Source organism: Gamsiella multidivaricata, assembly GCF_025024155.1.
Source record: "Gamsiella multidivaricata strain RSA 2152 chromosome Unknown BC939scaffold_23, whole genome shotgun sequence".
Taxonomy (NCBI): domain Eukaryota; kingdom Fungi; phylum Mortierellomycota; class Mortierellomycetes; order Mortierellales; family Mortierellaceae; genus Gamsiella; species Gamsiella multidivaricata.
Genome location: NW_026251731.1, coordinates 45602 through 65868, shown reverse-complemented (window position 1 = coordinate 65868; position 20267 = coordinate 45602). Strand labels below are relative to the sequence as shown.

Genomic DNA, 20267 nt, shown 5'->3' with positions numbered 1-20267 from the left:
AACATGCCTTTGTTTCCCTGTATGGACAAAAAGACGTGAAACATATCGACAGGAACTTGCGACACTTGGTGGTTGCCATGTCCATTTCTAGCAAATGCTCGTAATCATTATCGCTGTTGGTGTCGACATCATTTGGCACTATGCCAAACGAGGGCAAGGTCTCGCACTGATTGGCCAGCTCTCGCACAGGGATATCCTCTGCTTTATTTCCAGGTACGGGTTTCACAGCAGCTCGCTAATAAAGACCTTCGCCTTGACAGCATTCGAGAACCCCTCGTTGAACTTGTACCAGATCCTCGTCTTCTTCTTCGACCCGCCTGCTCCTCCATATCCCAATCCTACCGTCAACGACCCATCTAGCGATCCAGATCCATCATTCTTCGGTTGAGCTATTGCCCGTCCAAAGAAATCGACCGCCTCCTTCTCAAAATCATCTTGATCCCTATTCTTGATCGGTCCAGAGGCACTGGCTTCAAAACTAGCACTACTCTCCAAAGATAAATCCTTGCCACTCTTGCCAAAGAACGCGCCCCTCTTGGCTTCCTTTGCTTCCTCTGTTCGTCGTACCAACTCCATCTCAATCTGGTATAACAATGACATACCTCTCAAGTTAGAATATTCAACAGTATAAATGTCAGGTTCAATGTGATTTTCCCAGTTGCTGTGTAGAAATTTACCTCTTGTGCAATTAATTGACGAACCGCATATCGGCTTGTCAGCACGTTCTTGAGTCCAATGCCTGAGAAATCCCCCAACTTCTCAATTGATCTATACATTGCACACGTCAACGTCAACACAGCAAACATCGTATGATCAGTGAAATGTCATTCATCCATCGAAACCACGACACATCCCGCAACATTTCCAAAGGAACTTACGGTTCCAGGCGGTAAAGAAACTGGCCATCCTCAGTCTTTTCCTGTACAAACGTCAACTGGAAGTGGATCATGATATCCACCAGTCGCATCAACACAGCGCGCTCCTCCGGCTTGATCAATTGCTTGTTCACAGGCCGCAAGAATGGCGAAAGGATGCGCAGGAAGGGTGAGAGCAGCTCTGCCGCAAAGTTGCTCTTGCGGAAGTGTCTTTGTGCCTTGGCTGGCAAGTTGAGGGCCATTCCCTGCAGAATACTCTCGTTCGCCTTGTGCGCCACAAATGACTAGAGTTCGAAAATCCATATGAAATATGGAAGTAAATAAGGTTAATTTCTCTTCCAAATTTCCGCCGCACACAAGTAATCATTGCTGAAGCATAGAAACGTTGGGTGCGCACCTCATAGTCCTTGCGCGGGTATTCGATCTTTTGCCTCACGCTGCCAGCAAAGAGCCGATGGAAATTGACGAGCGCATAAGGGAGGTATCCGCCAACTTCGTACTCGAAATTGGACGTAATCCTCGAATTGAGTTGGTCATAGAACGCCAGCCATTCACCGCACTCGACAACCTTACTCATCGCAACATCATGAAATACCATCGTAGGGAAGTTTTCAAAGCAACCTGTTTTCAAAAGAAGCCGATGTCGAGTTGTCAGTTTAGTCCGCTATATATCATTGCCGTGAAAAGACAAAGCGATCCGTATCTTTCACCGTACCTTGCATCAACTTCTCGTAGTCGCCATTTGTTTGAATCAAATTAACCATACGACTGACATAGGTATTATTGTCATCTAGAACCAGGACGGTAAGAATAAGATACCGTTAGTATAATAAAAGATTAAAAGGTAGCCAGGGGCGTATGGACTAATATCATCAGACGAGGATATCTCAAACTCACCTTTGACGAGACCATCACGACCCTCTTCCAAGACTTTGAGAGCACCTCTTGCCTTTCTTGCATAGGGTGCCTGGAAGAGCTCCTCCCAGACTGAGAACAAAGATTTGCTCTGATCCTTGCGTCCAATTGTGGCCTTGCTCAATGTGTCCAGCGTCAATCTTCCACCATAGCCATCTCCGTCTCCACCCCCTATCCGACTACCAGACGAGCTCGACATGGTACTCTCTCTAATCCGGTTCTTGACAAACTGCAGCGTATTCAAGCAGGACCGCATATCTCCTTCCGTCATTTCGTATAGGACACTGAATGCACGGGTGTCACTGGCGACGTGTTCGATTTCGCAAATCTGCTGGAGTCGATTAACAACACTACGAATGGAAGGCTTCTTGAATTGGTATATTTGAGCAATAACGCGCAAAGGGCGTAATACAGGCGCATATCTATTTTGAAGAGGAAATAAATCGAGTACAATTAGAAAACTCTCTGATTCATGTGTACACGCTTTCCATCGCCCGAGAGATGTAACCACCACGTACTGGTCATTGCAAATACAAATGATGGGCCGCATCAACGGATTCTTAGTAAACTTTTTGGACCTCTTGTTTGTTGCTTTCGATTTCTCCTCGCTAGAGCCGGCTTCAACTGTTGCGATGTCGATCAACAGTTTGATAAAGCTCTGTTCTCCACCGCTCGACGATACTCCGTCAATCTCGTCGATAATCAACAGGTTTGGTTTGTCGCTCCCGAGGATCGACTGAATTTCTAGTGCGGACTCAATTTTGCCCTTCACTGAGGCGCCCGTACGGTCATCACTAATTGGACGATGCGGTCGAACTGTTAGTGAGGTGTAAACAGCGATTTTAGGTGGCAGTTTGATGTTATATAGGTCGAGGGGCCCCTGTCGTACCTGGCGTTCACCTCGATCACATTATAGCCAGCCTGTTTTGCAATGACATGCGCCATGGTCGTTTTTCCAAGACCAGGCGGGCCAGTCAACAGCAGAATCTTGCGATCGGGTCGACCAAGCGGATCTGGCTTACGGAACTAATTTCGAGAAGCAGAAAATACCTAGAGTAATTAGTCGTCCGTACGATAACCGTATCGATGAGCATAACAAGGCCTGTACCTCTTTGAAATGTTGCTTTTTGTGCTCAGGGATATGTTTTTTATAACGGCGCCCAAACACGCACTGATCCCACTCTTTGATCCAGCTCAAGACCTCACGATTCACACGCTGTTGGAAGGACAAACACGGGTTAGTGAACCTTCGTCTGGTTGAATCGATCGCATGCGCAACTGAAGCATTCTCTTCTCACCTCATCGCCCATAAGGTCCGTGTATTTTTTCGGGCGGTATTTGTCGACCCAGAGTCGCTCGCTTGAATCCTTGTTGTCGTCACCCGTAAGGTCGAGATCATCATAGTCTCCATATTCCAACCGATTGATTGCCTCCTGTTTCTGAACCCTGATCTCAGCGTCCAGTTCATCCATCATCCTGTGAATTGGCATCGAAAGGAGCGGCTTCATGCTCTTTGTACTCTCTTTCGCTTGTTGAATAAAAGGATGCTGTCATGTTTTTCGCGATCGTGATGGTAGAATTGGTCAGGACATGGTAAACAGCGTTTACGACGTTACTCCACATGTCCATCGGTATAAGACATACCTTAGTATCGTTCACTCTCACTTTCTTTGCGAGATAGAACGTCTGTCCTGAGCTGCTTCTTGCTTTGATAAATGATCCTGTCTCTGGTGGGAGAGTATAGTCGTGCTTTGTTGCCTCTGGCATCTTTGTTCGCATGGACAAGCCCGGTAGAATAGGTGGTCCCAATGGCTTGGCAGAGTTTCGAAGTCCAGCTGATCCGGTCGAGGCGTGCTCCAATCTCGTCTTCTTGCTCGCGTCCATCGATCTCGCGAGCAAGGATGAGCCCATTGTATACGACTCACTCAGGAACTGGTCCACTTCCTCAATCGTAGTAGCTGCGGACATTGATGAAGAAGCATCCACTGGTGGCGGGTTTTTGCGTTTGTTGGTATCGGAGATGTTGTCCGCGTAGTCGTTTGGTTGCCGGTGTTGCTGTCCGTTTTGCTGCAAAAGTTCCTGTTCTTGGTACTGCATTTCCAAAACACCCTGTATCTCGTCCTCCTCATTCCTGAGTTGCTCATCCTCCAGAATCAAGTCGTCCAACATGGCATCGTGCTGTCGTGCCGACATTTCCAGTAGCTCTTCCTCCACCTGCGTCGACTCTTGGCTCAGCAATGGTACAGATCCCATGGAGGAGTGGTTGAACATATTGAATCTTGACGCCAGCGATGAGATGATGGTGGTGCTGGACGTGGCTGTGTGGATTGATTTAGTTGTTTCTGTAACGGGCAGTGCTCCAGACATTGTCCTGTGCTTCTGAGTAATACTGAGTCGCTCCAGTCCTAGGTTGTCTAGCCGCCGGGGGAACAAAGGCTCGAACTCGAACTCATCGTCATCGCCAAATTGCCCTACAAAGTCTTCCCCAAATAGATCTTGATCATCATCATCCGCATTCAATTTATCCTGACGAGTCGTTTGTTGGGTGGGTACCGTGGGTAAGGGATCGGGTCTTGTTCTTGTGGGCTGAACGGGTGGTCCCATGGAGCCGTGGTCGATCTGGAGCTCCATTTTCTGCGATCCCATAGGCATCATTAGCAGATCCTCGTCGTCATCTCCGTCCTCGCCGTCTATATCGTCGTCTGAATCGAGAAGTAGTCTTGTCCGTGTAGTCGCTGGGCCGCTTAATGATGCCATTGAGGCACCCTCGACAGATGCTTCGCCGAGGTCAAGGGTCATATTTGAGTAGAGCTCCAGTGTCGACACGGGCTCCCGGAACCCTTGTACTCCATTCGTACTGCCTCTCATATCTAAGAGGATGGAGGCAGACGCAGTTAGCTATTGTTCGCTGCCTGCTTTCCAGTTTCTAAGGCCCTCAGGCTCCTGACCATACCGTTATTGGTCATTACAGATGAATTTGCGAAAATCCTGTGTCGCTAAAGGGAAAGTGAGGGAGGCCGTTGTTTATTCGGAATAGGCTGTGAATCCAGGGGTTGCTCTGGCGCGAGATGATTATGAATGAAGCGAGTGGAGTTCGGCGCGGATGAAGGGCAGGGACAGGAATTATACGCGGTCGAGAGTCGTGTTTTTCATGTTTGGGAAAACAAGCGCACGTGACTTTAATTAAAATGTAAAAATCGCGTCCCGCGGAGACTCAACAGGCTCAAGGCGCTCGTGGGCAATTAGGGGAGGAGATGTGGCCCTAAAGGGCTCAATCAAGGGTGCGTAAGGCTGCAGCTGTCTAATCTGAAATGAAAAAAGGTGATCGGACACACAGCATACAGCATATAGATGGTCGTACAGACCACTCACAACAAATAACAACAAACAACACACAACAAACACACAAGCAACAAACAACTCCTTAGCGTGGTTCCACGATCACTTCCTGGCAACCTGCACTACCGCTCCCCACTTTCCATCTCACTTCTTGCTCTCTCCCTCTCTCTCTCTCCCTCCCTACCTTCACTCCCGATCTCTTTCCCTGCTTTAGCCTCTCGCCTCTCGCCTCTCGCTCTCTAAAATGGCCGTTTTTTTTTTTTTTTTTTTTTTTTTTTTTTTCGTGTGTGTGTTCTCCTTCGGAGAGATAAACATATTGGCGACCCAGACATCATCTTCGATCTCCTGTTGGCTCGTTGAGCATGTCCTGGAGACTATGAGATCGGCGTGGTATTTCATTTATTCTCATACACGAATCAGATAAACACCCTCGATCCCGCTCTTCTATAAAACGCCGGTTCTCAATTGCTGCCCCGCTCCTCTTCTCCTACTCTATGCCTCACGCCATCCTTCTCACACTTCCCCTCCGCTTTGCACTCATCAACATGCACCTCTCCTCCTACAACTTCCACCGTCATTTCATTGTTTCCGACGAGCCCGCAGTTCCGCCTCAGCCCGAGACTCCCGAGAATCAAGAGCCGAACGAAGAGACTCCTAACGAACTCGGTGATGCCGTGGTCGCCATGGTTGCCATGGTCCAAACTACGGCCGTCCAAATTGCATTGAATCAACCGGTTGTCGAAGCCGATAACTAATGCCAACGCGACTTTCGCGTTCAAGGAACTATCAAGCCATCCTTCCTGCAAATGTGCGAGGGCCGTTATCTTCACGGCATATCCTTCATATCGTTCGAAGCCTTGTTCGTATATAATCTAGCCATTTTCAACTATCCTTATTCTTTTTTCTTGTTTACACCATACAGAACTATCAACTGCAGCAGTGCTGGCACAGCATTGCATTATTGGTGATATAAAATCGCTGCATGCATCATTTTCAACTTCATTCTTTGTATTCCAAATCTCGCTTTCGCTATTGATCGAATAAACCAAAATCTACTCTATGCTGTATCTATTCAAACTTATTTTCGTATTTGCAGCACCATCGATTACAGACTTTTACCTCATCGCGCCATTCACTGTTATAGTCACTTTCAGTCGAGATCGCTTCGCTTTCAAACGGACCCCATCATGGTATAGCAATGGTTTTCGGATAGACAACGCCTACTGCTTTCCAGCCCAGGATATCAATTAGTGTTATGCCACGGCTGTGCCCACTATATGTATGCTTGCTGAGTTGTTAAAGAAAATCAAAAACAAGAGTATCTATCGAAATATGATCCTGAATTCGTATTTGTGAAATGATGAATGGTCAATGATGGATCGTAGAACTGTTTCCTATTATTTGAATTGAATATACATTTTAAAAAGAACTGTTATGTTCTGTGAAATGCTTTGCTATGCACTCTATTTTGAGCTTCGCGTGGTTCGCGTGTTGAGCCCCTTAGAGAGTAAAATGTTATCGCACCACATCGAGCTATCGACTTGATTCCAAGCATCTTTTGCACGAAATCCACCCTACCATCTTTTTGTTTGTTTCTCTCTCGCTTCATACATCGAACTGAAAAGACTTGTAAGGTGAGTGGGAGGACCTAGGCTGAATTGCCAGTATCTCTATCTTTTTTTTTTTCAGTCCGTTTAGAGCATGCTTGAGATTCATCATCCACTTCATCTTTTTAGTCATCTCCGTTCCTTCGTCTTGTTTTTCCTAGCAGCCTTTTCGTCTTAATTGCCTTGACATTCCTTCTCCCCTCGTGTGTCCGTTGAGTTTTATAATATAACAAGAGAATAAAAGTAAAAAAAAAATTAATGAGGATTTATTGCTGCTACGATGCGGCTAGATGGTGACCCACAGCACACTTATAGTCCGTGACGATGGATGAGAGACCTCTATAACATGCTGCCAGTGCGATGTCCCAGAAAAGATCGGAGGTCGGGCCATCAGGTCCCAATAATATATCCAGGAGAGAGGCTGAGGCCATAACGCTGGCCACAATAAGACTCGCGCCGCCCTCCGTCTCATAGAGCGCCAAGAGTGACCCTCAGAGCTGATGGCCAACAACGCTATACGCCGGCAAACACAATGGGGTATGAACAAGTGCCACGTCGCTATCTCCTGACACAGAAAATTGAGCCCTAGAACATGAACCCCAGGAATTCAGTCGGAACTGATTTATGGGCCCAATTTATATACGAAAATAGGCCCATAAACCAGTTCCGACTGTGCCACTTGATCCACAAGCGGGCCATGCACGAACACTTCTTGAAATACCAGATATAAAAATCGCTCAGTTTGTTCTTTGACAAGACCTCTTTTTATTATCTCAATTTCTCTATCCCCCTGCTTGTGGTGGTCTTAATCAGGCAAAGAAGGGTAATACACCTCATGAATACGACAGATCGTAACAACAAAACAACAGAAAAAACATCAAAGCAAAATGGCATATCCTCTATCTCTCTAGTTGGTATTCAAGACATCAACATATCTTGACCGCGCTCCACGTCTGGCCACAGATCCCGTTCCCGCTCTTGGAGGTCCTCCTGCTACTGGTGATGGCGCCCCACCAGAAGGGGGCCCCCGAGCCGACAATGGTGGTCCAGCCCCAGGAGATCCTGCTGCTGCAGGAGTTGCCGTGCGAGACATTGGTGGTGGAGGCAAAGGTTCAGCCACACTCGAGGTCTCCGATCCTGCCTTCTTGTTCACCCAACGCTGCTGCTCTTTGTCGAAATAGAAAGACGATTCTTCGCCCAGGTTAGCCTTGACGGGTTTGGGCGTCGGCTCACGCTTCTCGCCTCCAAAGAGTGCAATCTTAGGCCACCATCCTGCCTTGGCTAGAATTTTCAAAAAAAATAAAATTACGGCAAGAAGACGAACTGGTTAGTCAGTGCTTCTGCAACGCCTATGTAGTCATGTAGTCACAGCACCATTATCATCTCCTCACAAGCACAGCTTACACTCATCAGATCCATCCGCTGCGGCAGCGGAAGCATTCGCATCCGGAGTTGCAGCAGCCGCCTCAGAGCCTTCTGTGCTCACAGCGGGCTTCTCCTTCTTCAGCGCATTGTTGCCCATGCCGAGATCATCGTCATCGTTAAACGCATTCTGCTGATTGTTATTGTTCACAGGTGCAGCAGGCTGGCCGAATGTAGGGATCGTGGGGACAGCACCAAAAGAGATGAACTGGCCCTCCTCATATTCCTCCCGCTGGGGAACCTGTGCATCATCATTGGCTGGAGGCTGCTGTTCAGTCGCATTGGCGTCGGTGTGGTTATTATTGCCATTGCCCCACCAAGTGTTGTTGTTGGCATTGTAATCCTCCGGCTGTTGCTGTTGCTCTCCCTGTGCACCGTAATCAACTTGATCCTGATGCTCGCTTGAAATGGGCAGGACGCCAGGCTCAGTTGGAGGCTGCTGATTCACATCACCCTGCTGGTAGTCACCTTGGTAGTCTGCGTACTGATAGTCCCCTTGCTGATACTCGCCCTGCTGATAATTGCCTTGCTGGTAATCGCCTTGTTGGTAATCGCCCTGCTGATAATTGCCTTGTTGGTAATCGCCTTGCTGATGGTCACCCTGTTGATACTCTTCCTGCTGGTAGTCACCCTGTTGATACTCTCCCTGCTGGTGCTCTCCCTGCTGGTAGTCACCCTGTTGATACTCTCCCTGCTGGTGCTCCTCCTGCTGGTAGTCACCCTGTTGATACTCTCCCTGCTGGTGCTCTCCCTGCTGGTACTCTCCCTGCTGGTACTCTCCCTGCTGGTACTCTCCCTGCTGGTACTCTCCCTGCTGGTACTCTCCCTGCTGGTACTCTCCCTGCTGGTACTCTCCCTGCTGGTAATAGCCTTGATCATATTCTCCTTGTTGGTACTCGGCATTCTGATCATCTCCTGCTTGACCCCCAGTCCTCGCAGAGGCCGCCTCAGTTGGCGCAGCAATTTCAACCTGACCCTGCTGTTCAGCAGTAGGTTCATCGGCTACAAAGTTGTTCTGTTGCTCAACAGCTGCCGGTGCTGCCTCCTGATGACCAAGGTTGCCCTGCACTGGCTGCTCCTGGCCTTGATTCTGTTGATTACCGTCGTTGTACTCCACTCCCAAGCCCTGATCACCACTTTCAACGTTTTGGTACTGAGTCTGATCCTGGTAGGCTGCTTGATCGTAACCCTGCTCTCCATAGTTGTTGCTGTCCTGATGGTAACCAGACTGATCATATTGCAGGTAGTCGTAGTTGCCGTCTTGTTGGTGCTCTTGACCCGCCTGGTACTCGCCCTGTTGGTACTCGCCCTGTTGGTACTCGCCCTGTTGGTACTCGCCCTGTTGGTACTCGCCGGTCTGGTATTCGCCTTGCTGATATTCACCATTGTAGGTGCTGTCTTGGGCGTAGTTGTATTCCGCCTCCTCGGCCTGCTGACCATATGTGGTATCATATCCCTCAGTGGCAGCAGCTCCTTCAGGTACAGCAGGATTCTGGGCTTCATTCACTGGAGGCTTCTCCGAACCAAGAGCAGCCTGCGTCGAGAAATTTGCCGAGTCTGCGCTGGCCAGCGCAACGTCGGGCTGGACCGCAAGTGCCGCTACAGTCTCTCCAGTTGACATTCCAAGCTGATTCTCATACTGACCGTCATACTGTGCGCTCTGCTGAGCATCGTATTGACCATTGTACTGCGAATCCTGCTGAGTGCCGTACTGGGCGTCATACTGTGCATCGTACTGGGTATCTTGTTGACCCTCAAAGCCGGTCTGTACTTGGTAGTTCTCCTCGCCAGCATACGCATGTTGCTGCTCCTGTGAAACCTCGGCCTGCTCCTGATACTGATTCTGCTGATCGTAGCCAGTGGCATCTATGCCCTGGTAGGTTCCGTCATAGCCCTGCGAAGCATCATAACCGTAACCTTGGTCTTGGTTCTCATAGCCAGCATTGTAGTTGCTCTCCGTGTAGGCCTCAGCGTTATACTGGCCATTTTGATCATACCCATCATAGTTGTTATACGCCTGATCCTGACCGGCGGTGAGATCCGTTGCTGGGGCAGTCCCCGGTGCAGGCTCTGGATAAGAGCTCATTGGCTGAAGATGACCATATACGTCCGTCTTGGGTACCTCCAACGAAGGACGCGACGAACGTCTGCTGTTACCACCAGGCGCAGCCTGGTTTGCGGTACGAGCGCTATTGCTGGATCGCGAAATGGCGCGTGGTGGGATGTTACTCAAGTCAGGTAAAGCAGGGGCATTGGCAAAGGGACCTGACTCGACTGCGTTTGCCTTGGTTTCGACAACATCTGGCTTGGGCTGTTCATTATCGCCTGCAATGAATTTCGAAATCTTGCTATCCAATGCGTCAAAGATTCCTCCGATGGTGGGCTTGGGAACTTTCTTGGCGAACCAGGACTCTCTACAATAGAATCAAGATATATGGTAAATAGTTGTCCTCCACGAGCACAAAACTGCAGTTTAGAATGACAGAATGGAACTGAATGCATACCCAGTGACAGCAAGCTGTGAAGATCCAGCCAAACGTTCAGTGATCTCCCTGAGGCGTTCGAGGAAGATAATGTTATAATAAGGTGATCCCTTTGTCTGTGACTTGACAATCGCCTCTACAGATTCAAGGTATCTATTAAAGAGGGGCAAGATTACTGTCAATAATAGTACCCTTCCTTTTGAATGACCGCCTTCATACAACCCTGCCGAATGCTCACCTTCCAGCCTCAGAGAACATGCCCCAATCCACAAGGGTCCAGATGTAGTTCAGCTTGTATGCTTGAAGGAATGGCAAACCGCCGGTTGCACCAGAGCTGCGGAGTGCACAGGCAAACTCGTACACCTCAGTCTTCTGGAAGGCCGCAACATTCTTATAAAACGGGAACACTGCGAATGGATTGGCATCCGCACCAATCAACACCAAGCGGTTGAGCTGAGCATCGGGTCCAGAGTGCACGGAATTCTGAGGCGAGAGAAGATAGCAGATATGAGCTGCCTCGACCCAGCCTTCCTTCATTAAAAGATCGCCAAGCGAGCTGATAGCGGTCTGGTCTCCCGAGGTGCGGTTGGAAAGAATCATGGCCAAGGTGTCGCGCCACTGGCTCAGGCTGGCTCCTGGAACCTTGGGCTCCTCAACGGGCTTCATCATCGAGAGAGACTCAGCTGTCACGAACTGATCCGCTGGAGCTTCGGCCTCGTTCTGAGGATCGCTAGCGGCAACACGCAGACCGGGAGGAATCAATTCTGTGATGGCATTCTGGGTTTGGCCAGAGAACAGCGCGTACAAAACACGCAATGCCTCGCGACCATTGGGCTCCAAGTCGCTTCCATTAGCTGTCAGTTCCTGGTTAACGAATCCGTTGACCGCTTCCTTCCAAAGTTCCTTATTGACGCAACTGCTGATGACGAGAGCATGGGCCCACAGGTTCGAGCTCATAGCGTAGCGAACTGCTCCAGTTCGGTCACCGTTTCGAAGTAGATCCTGAAGGACATCCAGGGATGCTGACGATCGCAGGGGGCTGATGGGCTCCTGACCAGGCTGCGCAGGGTACACGCTCAAAGGAATAGAGAGCAGCACACTCCGGACAGCCTCATCTACCTTGGCACTATTTAGTCACAAACGCAATGGTTAAACGCTGTATTTGATAACATCCATGTCCTTGTGTGAAAGGGGGACAAAAAAGTCTTACCCCCCAACGAGGACACCCTCCTGCTCAATCATAACCTTGAAGAGTCTCCAGATCAAGACGCGATGGGCATCAAATGTGATATCCTGCTGCTCGTGCTCAAACTCCTTGATCCTGTCCTCAATAAACTTGAGAACATCCTTGCGCTTGTTCTTCAACTGGACCGCACTGTCTATCAAGAGAGGACCTGGGTAGCTGGAGATCTCTGTATCGACCTGCAAAACATCCTTGATTTGCTCAAGCTGGAGATCGCCAGGATACTTCTTGGTCGCCATGATCGAGGTGGCGGCATCGAATCGCTGAACAGTCCGTGGGAAAGAGGTCATAATTTTACCTACGAATAAGCATCCACACTATATGATTAGCATGTAACACATACCTCTGGGAATGAAGCAGGTGTTGCAATCAAACAGTGTTTACCTCCAAATCCAAAGGCGATCAAGGGACATCCATGAATGCGGTTTAATGGGTCGTCGATGCCCTCGGGCTCTTCGGGCTCAGGTTCGGGCTCAGGAATGACCTGCTCCTGCTGTACATATGGATCCATGTATTGGCCTGTAGCAGGATCATAGTACTGCTGGTTCTGGTCGTAATAGGTGGGGTCACCGTATCCTTGATCGTAGTTTTGGTCATATCCTTGCTCGTATCCCTGCTCATAACCTTGGTCATATCCTTGATCGTAACCTTGGTTATTGTATCCCTGATCCTGCTGACTTTGCGCCTGGCCATCGTATCCATCATATCCATACTGCGTTTGGTCACCATACTGGAAGGCCTGGTTGTCCTGGTAGGTACTAGCATCTTGCTGCTGATATTGCTCTGGAACCTGTTGCTGTTGCTCCGCCTGCTGATATTCTTGTGAATATGAATTCACACGATCCAAACTGGGTACGGGAGGTGCTTGACTAACAGGAAACGCGGCACGATGGTTGAGCGAAGGGGTTGCAGCACGGCTTACCACAGAGATAGAGCGACCGCATTCAGAACAGAATTTTGCCTGAGGTTTGTTCTCCCCGCCACACTCGGGATAGGGACAGGGCTCGAGTAAAAGCTGCGGTGACGATGATCCAAATTGATTGCCCACAGGGCCCATGTAAGGCGTGCGCGACGACTGATACACCTGTGGAGTCTGGGCAGGCAACATCAATGGCGTCTGAATGGCCATCAAGAGCGGAGTCTGCGGAGGGGGATGGTTTGCATAAGGTGAGGCTCCCTGGTTTGCAGACGCGGAAATGGGGGCACTTAATGGGCCTTGTCGAGGTGTTCCAATGGATGCCCTTGGCAGAGAAGGAAACTGAGAGGCGGATGTCTCTGGAGCAGGCTGAGCATGTGGTGCACCATGAGGGGCAGTCGGACTTTGACGAGGAGGACCTTGCGAGAAGCTTTGAGTCGAGAAGGATCCCTGTCTTACTGGCTGTTGCTGAGAAGGCTGAAGAGACGGCTGGCGTTGAGGCGGGGGAGCTAAGGGCGCCTGTTGCTGGACTTGTGAGACTTGCGGTAAAGAGGGTTGTTTCTGAAGCGACCCAGTTGGCAGTGGCGGACGTCCAGTAGCTACAACAGGGGCAGGAGGAGGGGCAAATGGGTTTGCTGCAGTAGTTGATACGGGTTGGATGCTTGTCTCTGCTGTGGAAGGAATGATCCATCCTGCAGCTCCTTGGCTGACTGAGTTTCCAAACAGATCGGAAGCAGATTCAAAGGGGGAGCTAGTCTGATCCCTTGCAGGAACTGGAGCTGGAGCTGGAGCTGGAGCTGGAGCTGGAGCTGGGGCTGGAGCTGGAGCTGGAGTTAGAGCTGGGATAATTTCATGTGCTGGCTGATATGCCTGATCGCCAAAAGGCAATGGCGCCTGCGCTTGCTGTTGCTGAGGATTCCGCTGGTAGGGGCTAGGTGCCTGCTGTTGCTGCTGCTGCTGCTGCTGGACAGGTGGGCGCTGAGGCGGGGGTCCTTGGTGCTGCCTCGGCTGTGGTGGTTGAGGAGCAAATGGCTGCTGTTGCTGTTGCTGTACGGGCAACCGCTGCGGCGGTGGTTGGGTTTGTTGTGCCTGCTGCTGGTGGTGCGAAGGTGCACCCTGAGCGTGAGGGAAGCTGCCTAGGGGCAGATATCCCTGAGGCTGTGCCTGGTTCTGGTTCTGGTTCCCAAGCATGTTCGAACTAGGTGGGGTAGCAAAGAGATCAGCCGCGGGCGCAAAGGGCGACTGGCTCATCTGCCGAGGTGGTTGTTGCTGTTGTCTCTGGAATCCTTGCTGTCCTAGAGGTGACATCTGAGATGGCATCTGCTGAGGGTGTTGCTGAGGATGACGCTGAGATTGAGACTGAGGCTGGAACAGAGGCCGCTGTTGCTGTTGCTGGAAGTGACGGGGCGGGGGTGGACCAGCCCTGTTATTTCCAGCAGAGGGATTGGGGCCACCAAAGAAAGGAATGGGCCCATCCTCGACTGGAGGCTGCTGCTGCTGCTGGGCCATTATTAGTGCTGATCGCTCTGGGGTGGTGTGCACGCGCGTGCAGTCAAAGGTCGGTTCTTATATTGATCGGATTAAAAAAAGACAGGACAAGGAGATAAAACGTGGTGTTGAAGGGGGAGTGAGAGGATGAGGAAATGGAAGGATGACGGGAAAAAAAAAAGATGAAAATAGATGAGAAAGGGAGGGATCAAACGGGGGTGCGGGAGAATAAAGAAGGGAGAGGGATGATGGATGAATCGTGGGTTGACCTAACGGGGACACTTCACATCTCCACTGAACACCTTTAATTATTTTTATTTCGTTGGTGCAATTGAGTTTTTGTGCCCCGACCAATCGGCTCTATACACGAGCATAGGTATAATCAGCGGCAGCAATGCCTCTCTGTCTATGTTCTTGTCTACGACTTGTCTTCAGCTTTTTTGTCCATGCTTTTGCGTGGCCCCTGTATGCCACCATGCAATCGTAGCAAAGGATCAAATTTATTCTTGATCCAATTGTAGCTTTCCAGTGTACGTGCACTCGACTCTGAACCAGCAGCAGCGTTATTACAGAGCAACAGACAACAGGCAAGAGCCAGAGCAGAGAAGACGCCGCTCAGCTCGATCAGCGATTGTATATCTACAAGTGTAGATCTAATGATCTCAGACTAAAATTCACAACACGATGACAATGGTTCAAGGAGAGCAACTAAGCGATTCAGAAAACAGACCTTCGACCAGTCACGACAGTGATAGAGACCTTCAGGAGGCGATGTCGATTGCAAAAGGTACCTGACAAAGTATTTCGATGGATGGCGGAATCTAATAGGATCGGACAAAATGTCTTGACCAGCATCAAGCGTACTTTTTCATTAGGGGCATCACCGCAGCTAACCATCGCAGATACCACCAATGATTCTCAGGACGTACAGGACATTCCAGCCATTGCCACCGAACGGCGAGGAAGCGATATCACGCAGGACACTATATTGCACAATGGTGACAATCGAAATATGATCAAACGGAAAGTGGACGACCATTGTACAAAAGATGAGACCGAAACTGACGATGAAACCATCGCACATACAAAAGCCAAGGCAAGGAAAAAGAAAATGAGCTGGAGACGCAAGCAGCGGAAGAAGACAAAGATGCACGAGTGGAAGCAGGCCGCAGGACTCCAACAGGCACCGCAATAGAACCATCCGCAGGACAATAAAAGCAATATATTACAATTCATTTGTCTGCATGGGGTATGGCCGCCATCGTTCGTTCTAGTTGGATCGGCCCTGAAGAATGACTATGATGAAGCAAGCTAGCAGAACTGCCATGATGCTGACTGTAGCAATGATAACGCTCCCTCGACTTGCTGGGAATTGTCCATACGAGAGTACACTCTGACTGTGGAAGTACCGCGAGGTTCCAAGCCAAAGAAACACGATACCTAGCGCAATGAAGGACCCTCCCAATGGTCGACCAAGCTCCGAGACCTTGATCAGCTCATGGGACGATGCAGGCGAAGTATTGATCTGGAGTCGAAAGAGCTGAGTAACCGCAACGCCGACAGTGATCAAAGATAAAGATGATCGCAGCCAGGCAAGATATGTCCTTTCGTTAGCAAGATGGTCTCGAGCAATAGATCCTTTGTTCTCGAGCACTAAAGACGGCGAGTATTTGGCGTAGACGTCCTTCAGGAAGACGGATATTTGAGCTGTCCACCGTCTTTCGCTGTCCCTGCTCTCCTGTTGCAGGATCCGTCCCCCAGGTCCTGAGCTTTTGCGACTCAAGGTTCTACCAATATCACCTGCACCTGCCACTGGGACAGCATTGCTGACGCAGGATGTGTTTGCTGCGACCGAAGAGTTGAGCTCAGAAGTTGCTGGAGCGAGCATGGGTCTGCTGTCCATCCTGTTCCTGAGGTGCTGGGATGCCGAAGCAGGTGATGCCAGTGAGTCCTTGCTCTTGGCTCCCTCGTGAAAGGTAACATTATATCCCAGAGCCGGTGGCGACACCGGCTGTGTTGTCGGAGAAGGTGCCGATGCTGATGCGTCATCGAATGGATGTAGCTTTTCGTTGTTCATAGTGCCTTTGAAGTGGTCCATACCAGGGTTACGCCAGCCCTATTGGTGTGGTGGGCACGTCCCCCACAGCCAGACAGTCACCTTGCTCGATCCATTACGTGGGAGAGGCACCAACGCGTTCCTTAGTTACTCCCTCTCTTTCTCATCAATCAACTCCCTCCATTCATTCTGGCAATGTCTACCACTACCGCCGAGCCTACTAAGAAGACTATCCGCTGGCTCCCCCTCGAATCCAACCCAGAGGTGAGCATGTCTCTGGCACCCTTTCGGCTCATGATATTTCGATACATGGTCCCCACTAATACCCATTGCTGCGTACTATGTGTTTGCCACTACTAGGTCCTTGACAAGGTGACGACTCGATCAATTTATACCTCATGTAATTATTCCCATTTCCGCTGATATAATAACGCCATTCTTCTTGATGTTCATAGTATGTCCGCGATCTTGGAGTGCCGGCTCCCTGGAGATACGCCGATGTGATGGGTACGAGACGTGACAGTCTGTATTCTTCTCCGCAGCCGTTGGAAAAGATCCATAGGCATTTAGCTGGCTAATTGCTTTGCATGCCCTGACTGTTGTAGGTCTCGACGAGGAACTCCTTGCATTCGTCCCACAACCTGTCCACGCCTTGATTCTTCTCTTCCCTATAACGCCCAAGTACGAAGAGTACCGTAAGGAAGAACAGAGCAGGATCGATCAACAAGGACAGACTGTGAGCCCCAAGGTCATTTTTTATCCACAAACCATCTCCAATGCCTGCGGAACCATGGGCGTCCTTCACTCTATTGCCAATAACTGGGCCTATGGAGAATCACTAAAGCTCGGTATGTCTACTGCAGTATACCGGGAATAAATAATATGAACAGCGAGATCAAATATCACTAACAGGCTCATTTCTACATATTACGGATAATAGATGAGGGCAGTATCATCGAGACGTTTCTAAAAAGGACTATCGAAATGTCTCCTGCAGAACGAGCCAAGGCACTGGAAGAGGACAAGGCGTGGGCGCACGTTCATGAGGGCCACGCATCAACCGGACAGACAGCAACACCTGATCTGGCAGACGACGTGGATCTCCACTATGTATGCTTGATCGAGCGGGATGGTCACTTGTATGAGTTGGATGGAAACAAGCCATACCCAATTAATCACGGCACAACCTCCAAGGATACCTTTTTGCTGGTGAGCAGGCGTCGAAACAAGAGGTAACTTTCGCGCTGAAATAGGGAAAATCCCCAGCTTACATTTCTTTTCATATTTCATATCTCATAAATGCATAGGATGCTATCAAGGTTGCTAAAGAGTTCGTGAAGCGGGATCCTGACAATCTGAATTTTAGTGTGATTGCGGCGACCACTGCTGAAGGGGAAGACTATTGAGTACATTCTCGCTCTTTTGCGTACTACCAACAACCTATACGAAATAAAGACTCAATCGCCTTCTCCGAATATTTCAAGAGGCCCAAAACGACATTTGGTCTAGGTCCCTTAATTGGAAACAACTGCCAATTTCTTGGCTATTTAACATAATACATTAGATACAATCTACAGAGGTGCACATCTGGGATAATATTCCCAGGACCAGAAGGAAAGACTAGGTGGAAGAACGAGGGCTATCACGGAACTGCAGATTTCGTAACCGTTGTGGTGGTTGCTCTAAATTTGGTGGCGCTCTTTTTCACCCAAAATCTTTTCATTCTGCGGGAAAACAAGGCACTTGCGTCCTGTTCGACTTGACCGGGGCGTTGCCATGGTATTGCCACAGGATTGAAGGGCCATGATTGTAGTGCAAGTGCTTGACATTGATGCATCGTTGGGGTGTGTGTCCGTGGGCGAATGGAGGATGTGACGAAGCTGATGAGGACCCAGGTTGAGTCGCCACGGTCGACGTGAGCGTGAGGGGCATGCTTTGTTTGTAACATGGTGAATATGATATGAAACCAATATGTGTGTATTGGAATGACCGGTGTTTCTGAATGATTCCTGGGATGACAATAGTACTGATGGCGATGACGCTTGGTAGCGAGAGAAGAAAAAAAAAAGCCCGGGGATGAGGGGATGCTTAAGTATTATTTTATTAGCGGATGACTAGAGCAACGGACTCGAAAGGAACGACCGCGTTCACAATAAATCCCGAAGGACAGTAGGACAAATCGCCTGTAGTCAGACATACGACAATGAGGATCACCACCTCGACAAAAGACTGCATACGTCCGACAATGGCCCAATGCAGCTGTCGCAGATCAAATCAAAATGAGCACCTTCGTAACCGCAACCGCCATCGTCGCCCCTTTTTACTCACCCACACCCACAGATACAAAAATCAATTCAAACGTACACTACGATTGAATAGGACTTAACAGGGACAAAATAGCGTGCATCATACCACACAAACAGCCCTCGCTCTTGAAGCAAAGAAAAGCAAGGAAAGTATATTTACAGGAACCGTAGACGCAAAAGTGGGGTTAAGCTGCAGCTCCTCTTCCGTTGTCACTGATGGACTACCGGACTCAATTGGCAATTGAATTTAAAGTTGGCGCGTTCCCTCCAATTGAATGCACAGTCTATAGTTTAATCTATAGTCTACGCAGTTTGTGGTCCCTGAGCTTATTCATTTCGCCATGCCTTCATTCACCAGCTTCTAACCCTCTTCTATCCATATCCTACGCCTTCATTTTCGGTTTATACCATGACATTCGTCGTTTTTGCGCAAATTGTAAATTAGATGCCGTTGCACAAAATCTGGATGCCAATAATAATGTCGATATTTTGAAGGCATCCATTCACCATGGAGACATGAAAGCTGCAACCTTGCCGCTCGCTGGACTGCGCGTCTATCGCGTCCTATTCAAAGGGAAAGGTCACTGAGACAGAACATGTTGATTACAAACACTGTTGAATGCGTTCTTATCAATTCTGAGTAGATTGCTAGACCCTTCTTGCTCGATCGACATTCCTTCGTTTGCAATATTCAGGTCATGGGCTCAACAATGCATCCCGCGCAGAGTCTGAATAGGTTCTGCAGTTTACTAGACTGCATCAAATCTGACCCGTTGTGATAGTGTCTCGAATGGGCCATGAGGAATGGAAGTAGATAGGAAGGCATAGAAACGATCTACAGATCGAATAAAAAGGATGGTTGAATATTTTATTGATATATATGCTTTATGGAAAACTTGCAAGAGCCGGCGTTCTTATATTCGATCTGTGGACAATGAAGACCTGCGTCTGAGGAAAGTGCGAAGAGTCTTGTCTGTTGGGCGGAGCACCTTTACAGGACCTATGCCGCGTTGTGCGCAACATCGATCACTGTGTCCTCAAGATAAACTGGGTTTTCGTCCTGCAGTAGTGTTTGTGGTTGAGGCTGACCCTGGTTTTGAACTTGCAACTGATTGGCCAGGTGCACTGCGAGGATGTGTATCTGGTGTTGGTCTTGTGCTACTGTGACCTGTGCCTGAATATCGACCAGGTTTTGGTGCTGCTGTTGTTGCTGCTGCTGCTGTTGCTGCATGATGCGATGAAAGTTGATTGCGAGCGACATAGCTGGAATGGAAAGCGTTGTTACTGTAGGATGTCAGGAGCGGTTGAGCTTTGCGAATAGAGCGAGGATTGTGAAATGAGAGTGAGGATTTCGCTCGATTAAATATGAGAATGAACGAATGCGAGTGCTATGGACGATTAGGCGTCGCCTGCCATTTGCCGGATACACCACCTTGGCTGTGGGTCTGAGCGACTTTAATGAGCTATGTATGTAATCTGAGGGGGCCATGGGCAAAGTGCAGCAGTATGAGTGTGTTCACAAGCACATCAATCGATCCTCCTGGCCTCCATGGAAGAAGAAACCAAATATAAGTTGCGGCCTTCGCTTCGCCATTTTCAATTCTACTTCTAGACCAC

The 20267-nt window shown here is 49.2% G+C and overlaps 6 protein-coding genes across 6 annotated transcripts; 1 reads left to right on the top strand and 5 right to left on the bottom strand.

Moving 5' to 3' along the window:
- Positions 1-179: 179 nt before the first annotated feature.
- On the bottom strand, positions 180-3298 carry BC939DRAFT_514734 (P-loop containing nucleoside triphosphate hydrolase protein; the record flags this gene model as incomplete). The annotated part of the gene is made up of 10 exons (XM_051561134.1): positions 180-768; positions 879-1159; positions 1273-1496; positions 1591-1665; positions 1791-1930; positions 1988-2212; positions 2309-2584; positions 2680-2807; positions 2899-3006; positions 3089-3298. 10 exons carry the CDS (start codon positions 3296-3298, stop codon positions 606-608), a joined length of 1830 nt encoding a protein of 609 aa, XP_051413494.1. The 3' UTR covers positions 180-605.
- Positions 182-700, bottom strand: BC939DRAFT_447418 (uncharacterized protein). Its single transcript, XM_051555089.1, has one exon. The coding sequence runs from the start codon at positions 598-600 to the stop codon at positions 223-225; it is 378 nt and encodes a 125-aa protein (XP_051413495.1). The 5' UTR covers positions 601-700; the 3' UTR covers positions 182-222.
- Positions 3299-8684: 5386 nt separating the features above from the next.
- Positions 8685-11722, bottom strand: BC939DRAFT_118044 (Sec23-binding domain of Sec16-domain-containing protein). Its single transcript, XM_051549975.1, has 4 exons — positions 10880-11722; positions 10663-10794; positions 8980-10572; positions 8685-8905 (listed from the first exon to the last, which is right to left on the bottom strand). The coding sequence occupies exons 1-4, from the start codon at positions 11596-11598 to the stop codon at positions 8875-8877; spliced, it is 2475 nt and encodes an 824-aa protein (XP_051413493.1). The 5' UTR covers positions 11599-11722; the 3' UTR covers positions 8685-8874.
- BC939DRAFT_118043 (vesicle coat trafficking protein Sec16 mid-region-domain-containing protein) lies at positions 11723-14555 on the bottom strand. Its single transcript, XM_051549974.1, has 2 exons — positions 12269-14555; positions 11723-12182 (listed from the first exon to the last, which is right to left on the bottom strand). Exons 1-2 carry the CDS (start codon positions 14307-14309, stop codon positions 11848-11850), a joined length of 2376 nt encoding a protein of 791 aa, XP_051413492.1. The 5' UTR covers positions 14310-14555; the 3' UTR covers positions 11723-11847.
- A 1021-nt stretch (positions 14556-15576) lies between these two features.
- Positions 15577-15906, bottom strand: BC939DRAFT_389910 (uncharacterized protein; the record flags this gene model as incomplete). The annotated part of the gene is made up of 1 exon (XM_051551893.1): positions 15577-15906. A coding segment is annotated over one exon (330 nt), but the record flags the coding sequence as incomplete, so codon positions are not given.
- Positions 15907-16468: 562 nt separating this feature from the next.
- BC939DRAFT_117987 (ubiquitin carboxyl-terminal hydrolase isozyme L3) lies at positions 16469-17927 on the top strand. The gene is made up of 6 exons (XM_051549973.1): positions 16469-16608; positions 16705-16716; positions 16800-16851; positions 16950-17192; positions 17285-17553; positions 17652-17927. The coding sequence occupies exons 1-6, from the start codon at positions 16540-16542 to the stop codon at positions 17748-17750; spliced, it is 744 nt and encodes a 247-aa protein (XP_051413490.1). The 5' UTR covers positions 16469-16539; the 3' UTR covers positions 17751-17927.
- The last annotated feature ends 2340 nt before the right edge of the window (positions 17928-20267 follow it).

Bases quoted from the DNA above. Each gene is read 5' to 3' on its own strand.
- BC939DRAFT_447418 (XM_051555089.1), bottom strand. From the start codon at position 600: ATGTCATTGTTATACCAGATTGAGATGGAGTTGGTACGACGAACAGAG.
- BC939DRAFT_118044 (XM_051549975.1), bottom strand. From the start codon at position 11,598: ATGAGCTCGAACCTGTGGGCCCATGCTCTCGTCATCAGCAGTTGCGTC. The intron at 10,795-10,879 runs GTGAGCATTCGG...CCTCTTTAATAG, and splicing joins ATGTTCTCTGAGGCTGGAAG to ATACCTTGAATCTGTAGAGG. The intron at 10,573-10,662 runs GTATGCATTCAG...ATTCTATTGTAG, and splicing joins TCACAGCTTGCTGTCACTGG to AGAGTCCTGGTTCGCCAAGA.
- BC939DRAFT_118043 (XM_051549974.1), bottom strand. From the start codon at position 14,309: ATGGCCCAGCAGCAGCAGCAGCCTCCAGTCGAGGATGGGCCCATTCCT. The intron at 12,183-12,268 runs GTAAACACTGTT...GCTTATTCGTAG, and splicing joins GATCGCCTTTGGATTTGGAG to GTAAAATTATGACCTCTTTC.
- BC939DRAFT_117987 (XM_051549973.1), top strand. From the start codon at position 16,540: ATGTCTACCACTACCGCCGAGCCTACTAAGAAGACTATCCGCTGGCTC. The intron at 16,852-16,949 runs GTACGAGACGTG...TGACTGTTGTAG, and splicing joins GAGATACGCCGATGTGATGG to GTCTCGACGAGGAACTCCTT. The intron at 17,193-17,284 runs GTATGTCTACTG...TACGGATAATAG, and splicing joins TGGAGAATCACTAAAGCTCG to ATGAGGGCAGTATCATCGAG.